This window comes from Anas acuta, chromosome Z (assembly GCF_963932015.1).
Source record: "Anas acuta chromosome Z, bAnaAcu1.1, whole genome shotgun sequence".
NCBI classification, from domain to species: Eukaryota; Metazoa; Chordata; class Aves; order Anseriformes; family Anatidae; genus Anas; species Anas acuta.
The window spans coordinates 43,134,437-43,148,384 of NC_089017.1; the positions used below are offsets into that span (position 1 = coordinate 43,134,437).

At 35.6% G+C, this 13,948-nt stretch overlaps 1 protein-coding gene across 3 annotated transcripts in view; it reads right to left on the reverse strand.

The window, feature by feature from the left end:
• The window catches only part of AUH (AU RNA binding methylglutaconyl-CoA hydratase), a 109,947-nt gene that overhangs the window by 50,256 nt on the left and 45,743 nt on the right, over positions 1 to 13,948 (reverse strand). For all 3 annotated transcript variants that reach the window (XM_068666094.1, XM_068666093.1, XM_068666092.1), the window contains 2 exons: positions 7,781 to 7,873; positions 7,233 to 7,289 (listed from right to left, as the gene is read on the reverse strand). In XM_068666094.1, coding sequence (XP_068522195.1) covers positions 7,233 to 7,289; positions 7,781 to 7,873 — 150 coding nt within the window. The remainder of the gene's footprint in view (positions 1 to 7,232; positions 7,290 to 7,780; positions 7,874 to 13,948) is intronic.

Here is a 13,948-nt window from a genome sequence, read left to right on the forward strand (position 1 = left end):
AAACCAGACCTTTCGTTACACTTATTCGTATTTCTGGTTGTCATTCAGAAGTGAGCAATCCATCAATCTCACAATGCAATTTTCAAACTGATGAAAGCCCATCTACTAATGTATCTATGAGAATAACGATTGATATCACTCAGGTTGTAAGAATGAAGTTTAATCCTAGATTTCAATAAAAACCATACTCCAAAATTCAATCTCAATATGAAAAATAACGATTTTATACTCATAAGACAAGAAAGAGGTTACAACAAGACTACATGATTGTTTGTTGCTAATATCTGATTTCTCCATGTGTAAATTACAGTAATGCCAGGCCTCCCATGCTTTGCTTTCCAAGGTCAAGAAAATTTCCTTTCTCTCCTCTTACACTTCCTGTAATGTTCAGCTTGGCTTCTGGGGCCTTCTTTTATTCTTGTTTTATTTTATTTCTGCAGCATCAAAGGACAAACTTTTAACAACATACAGTGGGGCATGCAGTGTTGCTCCTTATGATATTGAAACTTCTGAAATACATGACAGTTAATTGTTGTAAACAACATATTTCCAAATTTAGGTCAGGAAGAAAAATTCTGCAATGCATGCAAGCAGAAACAACTGGCATGTCAGAAGCAGTCAGTTTCTCACACTGAACTTGGTATTTCAAACACATTCTATATAGTTTCAGTCACTGGGTTCACTGATGATAGCCTTGGTTAACTCTTTTTCTGTACGAATAATCAGTTGTGTTTTTAATATGATTTTGGAAAGTGTTCTATGGCTAGCACACAAAGGGAAAAGCACAGATTATTCTGTGTATCACTGCAAAAGTACTGTATGTTTCATGTGAATATGGGGAACAGCTTTGATTATGTGGCAATCTCCTATCATCTTCTGCTCTGCAGTACATTACCACTTCTTACAAAGTATTCTGTTTATATGGAGATACTGTAAATAAAATTTGAAAAACATTAGTTTTATATATGAAGCTTTTGCAGCGCTGGTATTGCATGACATTTTAAAATTTCATCTCAACATCATCACCATTAAAAGGGATCATAAAGCTAGGGAGAAAATGAGTCATTTGATGAAAATCAGCTTATTTTTATTTAAGAAGAAGAAAACATAAGAACCACAATTCTCCCTAACTTACAGAAGCAGAATTGATTTACTTCTCTCTACCAACATTCTATATGTTGTATTTAATTACTTTGAGAAAAGAGTGGATGTACAAACATCTGTTTTCTACGCTATTAGGAATTTTTTACTTGAGGCCATCTATTCAACAAGCTGCATAAAATAAACATTACAAAATATTAAAATGCAAATAAAGCTTTCTAGACTTCAGATGATTGAAGAAAATATAGATAAATGTTCTTAGAGTAACTAATTTAGTTTTTTTGTTATATCAAATCACAATAGGATTGTAAATACATAGCAGGCACTATTAGACCTCAATAAAAAATAAAATAAAATAAATTTAGAAGTATTTTTAGTTGTAAGGGGGGGGGGGGGAGAAAAAAGTTTATTTTCTTGTTTGTTCCTCAGTAAATAAAATTTAAAAAAATATATTGATGAAATGGTGAAGACATTGATTAAGAAGCTTCCTTTAAAATGTCTTCGATCAGTATTTAATTTGGGGAATTTACAGTATTAAAACTTTGACATAAGATTGGAATAAGGAAACAGGAAAAGTAAGAGAAATCATAACAGTTTACAGATTAACTGAAAATAAAGAGAAACAAACTCAAAGCTGCTTTACTTTCCCAGTCAGTCACTTAATTGTCATAGGATTAAGAGTTGAACTTTAAAAAGGTAAGAAGACTCAAAGGGTGTCTTCACGTAATAAGAAAAAACTGTATAAGAAATAGAGAGAGTTTAAGGAAAAAGTAAATATGATGATGCGAATACATCCAGTGAAGGCCAGAATAAAGATGGGATAGAAAGGCAGAGGATCCTTGGGAAAGAGGTATAAAGTTATACTAAACAAGCACATTTTTCTTCTAGGTATCTCTGTAATGATGCATCATCACGTAGCACCTACATCCAGAAAAATTACAATTAATGTTCAAAAACCTTTAAGTCCTACCACAATACTTTAATTTTTCAGTATTTGTTAAGCACAATTATTCCTATTAGTGTAGAACAAACTGAAGTATATAAATCTAAAGAACATGCTGACAATATATTTTAAGGTGCATCAGATTGCAACTTGAAATGTCTGACATATTATTTAACCTTTACACTTGGATGAATTGTACAACTTCTGCTGTTAGCAGTATCACATTCTGTATGAGTTTTTCACATCTGGAAACTCCCTCGACACCTTTCTCATCCAAAGTAGGGTATTTTTTTTTCAACTCTAAAATAAATCCTGTAACAGAACCCTTCACATTGTTTTTAAAAGTGAATGATGAATAATTCAAGAGATAAGGAAAATACACAATGATTACCTACATTCAGTTTTCATTCTCACTCTCTTTTTCTTCCTGTGCAATGAAAATTAATTTTTAGTGTTTTTCCTCTCTCATCAAGTACCATAACTTCCTCAAACATATTTTAAAGTCTAGAAAAACAGTCAAAACAATACTGTTACCAAAGTGGAAAAAGAAGAAGAACACATAAATCACATAAATGCTGCCATTAAACTTATCCCTTCCTATGTATTTTAAAGACAAAAAATAGTCCAACGTGCTATGCAACACAGCTTTGGATTCATCTCTGGAAAAGAAGGTTCAAAGTCACTGTAAAATGCAAAACAAAGACACAGACAATCTACATTAACAAAGAAACAAAGATTTTTTTAAGCCTTCCTGGCAAAATATGCTTTTAAACTGAATATTGTCAATGAAAACATACTCCTTGGGATTACGTGTTGGATTTTTATTTCATCTTTAAAGAGTCTGCATTGTTCATCTTGAATGTGAAGGAGAGCTCTGTAATGAAGTAGTGGGGTTCTTTTTGGTTTGGAGGGGAGAACAAAGGCAAGATTTGCTTTGATGATTTGAATGAAGTCTTGCTAATTAAAGTGTCTTCAAAACAAAATAAAAAAGAGGAGTGAAAGCTGTAAGTATGCAGGCCAGTAGCTACATTTTTAATCTAGCTGGGTCATATTATCTGCTGACACGAGCATATTAATTCCAATGAAGTTCTGTTACCATGTCTTTTTTATGGAAGCATAATCATTGATGTACACCAATATCTCAGCTTTACACATAAATTTTACATGAAAAAAAAATTGCATAAAATAAATCCAAGTTATTTTTCACCTGACTTTCTCACTTCCTATTGGCACAGAGTACTTTCCTCTCATCAAACAATCATGTCTCATTCTATTAACATAATAAGAATGTTTAAGTATGTTGTTTACAAGCATTTTTATCTTCTCCTAACAGATCTATTACTGAGTGGTATCCAAATAAGATACTAACAAATAAAAGCAGATCTGTCAGCAAGGCATCATGCATCTGCTGCTGGCCCAATATGGTATCTGTAGTGAAAGACTAAATATAAAAAACAGAAATGAACTATGGATGGAGATAACTTTAAAAAGCCAGAAAGTGGAAAAAGAAGATCCCTGTGAGTACTCCTAAAAAAAAGGCAATTTTCAGATAAGAAACTTGTCACTGTGAAATTCTTCTTTTGCAAGTACATAGACACTAGAAACTACATTCAGTTACGGAGAGAGGTTGGCTTCCTTGTTACGTAAGTTTTACAAGTAACAACAGAGAGAGAAAGAACATGTTTTTTTTTGTGTAAAAAAGCTTTCCTATGCTATGTTGAGTCCTGTACAGAACTACTGTGCTACACAGAAAATGAGGTGTTCAAATGGCTTTTTGACTAAGAAATCAAAAAAAAACAGCTCCTTTAGCAAACAACTGAGAAAAGTCACTCCGGCTGGTAACAAGCATCTCCTTAAACAACAGAGTTAATAAAATCTGGTTTCCCATGAAATCTGAATTCAGTGCTGTAAAGTGAGACAAGTATTTTAACTGAAACATTTGCCACAGCTAGGACATCAACAATACTTCCCTCCTGTGCCAATTCTTTTATGTCCAGGAATAGGTTACTTCATCTTCCTTTTGATACAATTCTAGGGACTATCTCTTTTTGCAATCACTGATCTTTAGTCAAACCAGACTGCAATTCTCCAAGAGACCCAACATACATAGGGAAGAAAACTGAGAAAGGCAAGGGGTTGAAAAGACAAATACAGATAGTCAGGCATACATGCATGGTGTGGTAATGTAAGACTACCTGTGTAATAAACAGCAACTGGGGGACTTTGTAAGGAAAACAAAAATATTAGTGTTCATTCTCAGGTAACTTACCCAGCACTGAGCTACCAAGCTGTTTTCTCTCTGCTACACATTTCCTTCAGTTTACCGAATCTTGACTTACTTCGTAGACACTGGGATGTACTTAACAGGAAAAACTGAAAGATTTTCTACCTTCCCTAACTCACAACTTGGCAGCTAAGGCTTTTTTCATAGTGGAGAGAGAAGAGGGTTTAAATTTCCAAAGACAGGAGATTCAATCTTTCTCCTTCACATTTTGAGCTGGTCTGTGAACAAAGCTTTTGTATAAAAGGAGGCTCCACTATTATTCCCACTAGCTTTTGCTCTGCCGTCCACCATGAATGGTATTTCTGAGGAGACTCAAGCTGCTAGCACAGACAAGGCATGCTCTAGAAATGCCTACTTGGTTGAAATCCTTAGCAGACTTAGAAGGAACAATTCATGTCTGTATATTAACCAGAATTCAATTGCTGCTCAACCTGAGCCTTTACAATGCTGCGGTACATTGTGCATACTCGGAAGCAAAACTTCTCACACTTGGGCAATTTATGTTAAAACTCGTTGCTCACTAGACAGCACCTGACTATGTCCTTTCTTGTGCGTATTTTAAAACGGGATGGAATTCAACACAGCACACAACAAGGTCCAAAACACTGTAGCTGATCTGCTCAGATACTTTAAAACTTGACTATTACATTCTAACAAAATGCTTTTAATGTAACTTTTCGTATGTAACTTCTAAAAAAAGAACATTAAAAAGAAGTTTTTCATATGACCTTAAATTAACTTGTTCATTATCACCTAATTTAAAATCTTCACATCTATCCCATACATGTGACAGTGCAGTAGTATAAAAACAGTAGTAGCTTGCCACACTGTATGGACCCACTCAGAAGAAGCAACATATTTTGTCAGTGAGTTTCACATGAACTAGATGGTAGCAGAAACCTGTCGAGGTCTCTTAATGGCTACGTTCATCTTTTCAGCTGCAATTCCCAGTCCTCCTTCAGCTCAGAGCAGCTGGAATTAAACACTACAAGAAAATATCTGCTTTACCCATGAAGCCTAAGGTTCAAGTGGACATTTCTGACTTCTCTACCTAAATGATGTACATACAATTCTTTCATTTTCTGAAGACACAAAGCATGACCAGTTGCTACTTCAATGACAGGAGGTGAAAAGAGCTGAAACATTCTCAGTGCTTGGTAAGGGTGGAGCAAGTGCAGGCTGAACAGGAAAAAGTTGTGATAAGCTCAAATACACTCAGCAAAAATAGTCTGACAGGCTGATAGGAGCAGGGAAAAATTAATCACTGAACATACTCCAAAACTTCACAAGTTTAAAAGGCGCTGTAACTTGCTGAAATATGTCATATTTTCAAGGAGGTGAAGACACATCTCCAAAGTACGATTTTAGGAGGAGAAAAACAAAAGATTTCTCAGACCTCCATCCCTGGGTAGTAATAACACATTCTGAATGAAACCCCCAAAGAAACTCATTATGAAGTCAGTTGCTTAGCATTTTAAGGTGAAAGCATTACAAATTTAAAACATCTATAAGTAACAGAAGATAAGGAAATCTGAGACAACCTCTGTAAGTTGAATTCCAAAACTATCTGGAGAGCATGACCTGAACTTCTTGAGCTTGGGAACACATATGCAATACCAGCCTGCAAGATTCCTTGGTAGAAGGTAGAATGGATGGACAAAGTGGAAAAAAATTTCCCCAAAAAAATGGCATTTTCCGTCTTTTACTTCACCAGAACATACTAAAAAAGGTATACTATCTCATGACAACAATGCCAGAAGGAAATATATCCTTAAAATCATCTACAAAATTCATCTTTACCCACTGCTAAAAAGGGTCTGGTCATCGACTCAGTTATCCTTATGCAAAATGTAGCTCTGACCACAGAGAAAAACATAGATAGGGAGAAAATATTGACTGAAATCACAACTCGACGATAACCGTAATAAAAAAGCCTTTCAAATTGGACAATAATTGTCTGTATTAGTGATAGGATGGGAGTGTTTCCTAGACAAAGTTTATATCAGTGTTAACATTATGGCAGCTTTTACTCTCCTCTCTACACAAGCTGCAACACTGTTCATTAAAATTAGATATGGTACTTCCAAAATAGCTTCCACTTATTAGAAAGAAAACAGGTGTAAAGAAAATGTATATGTAGTTCCAGAACTTCCAGAAACAATGGCCAAAGCTGAGTAGGGTCAGGAGGAGACATTTATGTTCAAGGTATTGCCCCTTTCCAAAAAAAGCAGATATCTTAATGGGAATAATTTACCCATAAAATAAATAAATAAATAAAAGAAACAAAAAGGTGTCATAACACCAAAGACCTTGGTAAATATTATTTATTCTGTAAATTTACTTCATTATGAATCCAGGAAAAAAAAAAAAAAAAAAGAAAAGAAACAGTGAGCTGGCCTTCCCCATAAAAAATAGAAAAGAATTTCTGGCAAGACAAAAGATCTATTCCCACTATACATTCAGGTTTTAAATTCTTTACAACCAATGTACAAGTAGCATGAAAACAGAATTTGTACTGGACAGTACATAAAAGTGGATCATTAATTAAATTACCATTTTTGTACACTGATAGTTAACACTACCTTTTTTTCCTAGCCTGATCCTCAAAAAAATTACTCAGCCTTCATATCTAGACATAAAATCTCATTTACAGAATCACTTAATACTGTTTTAGTTAATGTAATTTTGATTGAAAAAAAAAAACACAAGTGCCACTCCCTGAAAATGAGCAAAACACTTTTAATTAATTTTCAGTAAGTAACATGAGCAATAACCTTTAAACACAGGCCAACGATCCATAATGGAAATATAAAAATAAGCTGAAGTTTGCAAACAATCTAAAATCAAGTATCAAGAGCATGCATTGTTTAATTTTCTGTGGAAACAAAAGCAAAACTTTCATACCTGCACCTGGAATGATTGCCAACTTCGTTTCAACTAGGCCCATCTTAGCAGAAGAGGCTGAAAAAATAAAAGTGTAAATGATTTCTTACTATAATCTATAGGAAAACAACTTGCAAAATAAGCAATAATGCCCTGCAAGGGTATTCATTTGTTACATTTCCTTCACAAAGAATAACAAATCACTCTGTAAACACTCACTTGTGAAAAATATCTTTAAATAGAATTAATTGTTCTGCCTTTATTAAAAGATCTAATTACTCCCACCAAGGCACGTTCTGTAGTTTATTAATTACACATAACAAGTAAGGTAATACGAGAAATAAGAATAAAGTAAAACCTGTAGCAAAAATACTCCAGTTATCAGGAGTAAGTGTTATGAAATTAAAAATCAGCAAGTACTTCAGCCAGGTTTCTGCTAAATCCCTTTATTGGTTATAAACATTGTTAGAAACAAAATCAGATTTAAAAGACTGTTGCCAAGGCAAAGATTAGTCAAGCCTTCTGCAACACTAATCATCCTACGTTTAATAAACAGGATTCATACTTACCTGCCACTCTTATGTCACAGGCTAAAGCAAGTTCAAGGCCACCACCCAATGCAGTTCCATCTATTGCAGCAATGGTCGGTACAGGAAGATTAGCTGGGAAAAAAAAAATAGCACTTAAGCCTATCTCGTAAAGAACATCTCCAAAACCAAAACAGCATTTCATTACGTTTTGTTCAAAGTACAGTCACACTGTGGAATTAAAAATGGTTCATAAAACAACACAGGTCTAAAAATTGATTGTTCTGCAACACTTTGGCAAAGAACTTGACTCTCCCTTCTGATTATTCTGTGGCTTGATTGGTTTGCCATTCTTTTTGCTCCCTTGTGGCAAAATTCTGAACAAAAACATACAATACAGAAGTAAACAAACAGGAATCTTTGAAGAGATACACAAGAACAGTCCCATTTGAAATACAGACATCCTATCACAGTTAACTGTGATGATGGCATAGCTGGAAGTGCTTTAGTGCTTTTAAGTTTTAATATTACCAGATGTGGTGTGGCCACCACTATTGCCCCCTTCTCCTATAAAGCAGCAGCTAACAATTTAATGGAGTGTGTCAAAGTTTTCAATTTGATAAACAGATGCACATACAGCCAATATACACAGCAGGTAACAGGGCTACTGAGGCCTGTGGGACCATGGCATGATTTGTATTTAATTTATTGTCAGTGTTCTGACACAGGGAAATCTAGCATTAAACATTCAACTTGGGGTATTGCTTTTCACCTTGAGTGACTTTAAGTTCTTTTCTGCCCTCGACACCACAAAATCTAAGAAGTTTGATGAAGTTTGATGATATTTTTTATTTGAAAAATAAACTGATATATAGCATCTTTGACTACATTTGATAGTACATTTTCCACAAGCAATAAATAATTTTAAACTATACTCAATATTTGAATATAGTTTTCCTACTAAAATTTCAAATATAATCAAAAGCAATCCATTAGCTGAACACTAGGGTATACAGCTTGTTGAACAAACTCTTTACAGCAACACATTTTTTCTGCTGATATTAAGAAAATAGTTTCATTTTATTTTTTCAGCTACTTGAATTCAATGACCAGTTTATTTAATCTTAGCTGAAAATTGAAAAAGACACAATTGCTGCCTAAATATAAATGAAAATAAAGTGTGACAGAATGTTGTCTCCCTTTAAAATCTGAAATGATAATGTGACCAGAAATTATTAATGTATTAATTATGTATAATACTTCTTTTCTTTAGCACAATAGTTCTAAATTTAAAATTTGTTCCACTAAACTTAACATTTTCATTTCTGACAGATACACTTCAGATAACATTTTTTTCGATGAATTAAATCTTCACGTGCATCATCATAAATAAATTTTTACACTAACAGCTACAAATATACTAACAGTCTCACAATGGTTAACAAAACAAAGTATTAAATTAAGTGAAATACTATTTTTGGTTGTAAATCAACATCTTTTTATGTAAATTAACACCTAATGAAAATCCAATTGTCTTCTAAAAAAAAAAAAATACTAGCAATGCTATTCAAAATTAAAAGAGATGTTTTAAACTCTTAGTGGCTGGTTTAGATCATGATTCAAAATGATTATCTGAAGCAATTCCAATGTCAAAAGAGACTTATTATTGTCTGAAACACTATCCATTTGCAGTCACTTAAAAGAGCTGAAGCTATCTATATGCTATCTACTACAGAAGGCATAAGACACAGAAGAACAGTAGTAAGACCTGTTCTTTCTCTATTTTTCCTTAGTTAGATGTGAAGGCAAGAAAAGAAGGCAACTATCTTTTCTAGTACAGCCAGGCTGCTGACCAAACCCAGCATAACCCTATCACCATGAACAATCTGCTGAACTGTCTTGGCAGCCCAAGTTCAGAGCTGATACAGGCAACATGTCACTTAAAGGAATCTACCTTTACTACAGTTAAATGAAAACTCATTTGTATAAACACAAAGGCATGCTCATTATTAACTGTAGTTTCCAGTGGTTACTGCCTACATTTATGTTCCACTTCTGAGAGGCTAACATTATTGACACAATTTTTGCAGTACTCCAAGGCAGCCTACTTTCTCCATGATAAATAACTTCCCATTTTTCTATGGTACAATTTAAGTACACTATTGCACACAAAAAAAAAAAACTAACATAGAGAAGAGAATATTTATAATTTATAATTATCAGCTTGCTTTCAAGAATTATAGCCAGCAGTCCAAACAAGAAATACTAAAATTCATAATTCACAAGGTGAAAAATAAGCTCCATATCACGTTAAAATCACTGCTTACCAAGGATATTAACATTCAAGGATCACCTGACATGTGCCAGTTGACAATGAATGAATAACAAAACACAAATGCTTTACAATCCCATTGTGCTGGGGACATTTCAAAAGTATTGAAGAAATTAATCTCTTTAACATTGTTTTGTTAACCATTAGAAAACATCATACAAAAATAAATTAGCAATTGCTCTGGACTATAAACTGTATGTCTAAGTCACTAGAAATTAATACTGAGAGTAAAGCTGCTTGGAATATTGGACTTCTGTGGCAAGGGTTTGGTAGCAAGGGGGTGCAAGGGTGGCCTCTGTGAGCAGAGACCAGAAGCTGCTCTGTGTTAGGTAAGAGTTAGTTTCAGAGAAGCTCCAAAAGGGACCCGCTGCTGGCCAGAGCTGAGCCAGGGAGAGACACTGGTTGGGCTTCCGGGAGAGCAGATTTAAGAAAAGGAAAAAAAATGATGCTTAACAGCAGCTGGGAGTGCAAGGAGTGAGAAGCAGCCCTGCAGCCCCCCAGGTGAGTGCAGCGGGAGGGCAGGAGGTGCTGCAGGCAGGCAGCAGCAGTTCCCCTGCGGGCTGTGCAGGGAGAGGCCCCTGGTGGAGCAGGCTGTCCCCCTGCAGCCCATGGGTCCCCCATGGAGCAGATCTCCACGCTGCAGCCCCCCCATGGGTGGAGGAGCCCCCGCTGGAGCAGGTGGATGTGGCCTGGAGGAGGCTGCGGCCCATGGAGAGCCCCCGCAGGAGCAGGCCCCGGGCCGGAGCTGCAGCCCGTGGAGAGGAGCCCACGCAGGAGCAGTACTTTTATAAAAGACATAATGCAATGCAAGTGTAAAAGGATGTTTACTGACCATTTGAGACATGATACAGGTGGAATAACCAACAGGAACATGGAAGAAAAAAGAAACTAATAGCATACAAAGAAAAAAATTCAGAAAGAAAAACTAAACAATATGATAGAGCTAGTTATGTCTAAGTAACCCAGAAAAAGCTCCAATAAAAGTTAGAAAAGATGGTATCAGCAATATAAAGAAATGGACGTGTTTCCTACTCTACAACTGTGGATCTGTAGTTGAGGAACTTTAGGAATACATTCCTCATAAACATGTAGCTTAATGGAGCTTAGGTTAGGCTGACCAGCAGCATCTGACCAGTAGCCTTAGGATGTCTCCTCCTTTCTCACTACTTTCCCTTACTGAAAGACACGGATGGAGTAAGCTCAACTCTCACACAATTATACCAGCAATAAGATTGTCACATGAGGGTGACTTTGTATTTAAGCACGTAAGGACAAATGTAATGTGTGGGAAGCAATCTCAAAGAATCACAACTATATTTAAGAAGGTAATTTTTATTTCATTTTCAAGTGAAGTTCCTCTACATTTCCACTGCTGGTGACTAACACAGGATTTCCTTTCTGCTTAGAGATGATTATATGATGAATGAAAGACTAGCATATGAATATGAAAATCAGATCCAGAGGATTCAACCAAGAAATAGTTTCTCAGATGTGCATCACAAAGCCAACACAACTGATTCATATATTGCAGACACTGACATTCCCCACACAGAAAGTTCAAGTTACCTGGATTCTAGTGATCCGGGTCTTATGTGACTATGTAGTCCTCTAAATAATTCATTAAAGAAATGTGTATAAAACTATAGTTATGTAAGGTAGCATCTGAGAAGAAACTGAATTACACTTGACAATTTCTTAGTGACCATCAAACAATCTCCTTGTATTCCTGCACTACCTCACTTTTTGATTGACAGATATGGCTTTCCCCAGTTGAGGGAGGGAGGGAGGGGAAAAGGGAAGGAGACAGGATATGTATGTATATACATATAATGTAATGTAAATATAATATATTCCTATATAATGTAAATACAAATAAATAAAAACAAAAAATGCAACAGCTTATATAAGGAAAGTAGTCTTGCCTTTATGAAACGTTAAATAATGCATATTCTACATAACAGGTAAGAAATATGTTCTCCACACAGTGGCCAAGGCCTCAGAGGAATATCTGTTGCTATTATCAGTTCTTCACTGAGGGTTCCTGAAATGGGCAGAGGATGAATAATACCGTTATCCAGAATTCCACACTTCATGAGTTCTCGTAACTTAAAACCTTAGTGTATTCCTAGTCAATCCACAATTTGTCCAGATTGATTTACTTAGAATACAGGATATTCAGAAAAAGAGTCACTGGTTTAGAAGGTATCAAATCCAAAGACATTGACCTCGTAAGAGTGACTTCCTGCTGGCTAAGTAAACTTATACCTGTAGTATTCTGTTAGCAACTGTACTACATTTCTGTACAAAAGGAAAAAATATTCTCAAGCTAGATACAATTTTTTGAGATGTACCCTCTTACGTGTCAATGAGCTTTGTATGAGATTCATGTATTTGTAGCTTGACAACAGTTTCAATCAACATCAAGAACATCACCTGTGAGATTACTTCCTATAGCTAGGATATCAAGACACCACAGAATTGCACTTGGAATTCATAGTTTCTCTGAGAGTAAAAGGTCACTACTGTTCCTGCAGCAACAGTTGCAGTTCATAATTTCCATGAATCAGAAAAGAAAACTCTATGGAATTCCATTCAACCCCTAACAATGCACAAATTATATAAGGTCTCCCAGATATAATTAACTTCTAGTTCTGAAATATTCTGCTAAAGATTAGGAAAAGCAATTTCAATTCAACTAACTACAGCAGTCTGAATGTAGTATTCAGGAACATTCAAAGCTCCACATTAAAGTCTGCCTTGAAAGCATTCGTATATACCAAAATCAGGAAGACACAATCACATTACTACCCTAGCTGTTGCTGTTCTCTACCTGTACAATGTTGAAAAAAGTCACTATTGGCCATTTCTATTCCTACTGCACTGACTCCTGGCAATTAGTTTTCAGAAAGAACAGTTACTCAGCCATAAACCAGAACATAGTCATTTCCTCTGTCACCTACCTGAACCAGATTCATAAGCCTGACGTGTCTTTAATTATCAATAGAGAGACAGTGGCCTATGAATTCTTGTTGGCCAGTATTGATGGGAAGATATTTATGAAAATACTCTACTTCCCTCAAAGACTGGATGTCCCAGCTAAGATGGAATTTGGAAGAGAAGTCATATTTACTTGGCAGAGAAACTGACTTCACACAGAATGGCCTGCGAATCAGCAATACAATATCCAAAATACTTTCCTCAGCCTGTATTGTTTTCCCTCTGGATGACAACTCCGGTACATCAGCCACTCCTCCCAGTTTTGAATCACCAGCAAAGTTGCTGAGGGTATATTCTGCCCTATCAACCAGATCATTAACGAAGATTTTGAACAGGACTTGACCCAGTGCTGATCCCTGGTACACACCACTAGTTAATGGCCTGTGACTAGACCTTGTACTGCTGATCACCATCCCCTGGACCCAGCCATTCAGCCAGTGTTCAGCCCATCTCATTGTCTTATCTAGTCCACACTTAATCAATTTCTCTATGATGATCTTACATGGGACAGCATCAAAAGCCTTATTAAAATCAAGGTAGAAAATATTCACTGCTCTTCTCTCATCTACCAAGACTGTTACCATAAACTGTAAGGTTGGTCAAGTATGACTTCCCTTTTATGAATCCATGCTGACTACTTCTGATGACTTTCTTGCCCTTCATGTACCCAGAAATAGTTTCCATGATTGGTTATTACAACATCTTCTCAAGCGCAAATTTTAACACATTGATATGAAATCTCCCTTTTTGTTCCTTAGTGTATTCTTTTTAAATGCAATAGTAATAATGCCTTAGCAAAAATAACAGTCATGTGCCGCAAAAATGTCTAAGCATGGCTGGAGACCTATTTGTAGATTCCATAATGGATGGGCCAGCCATTA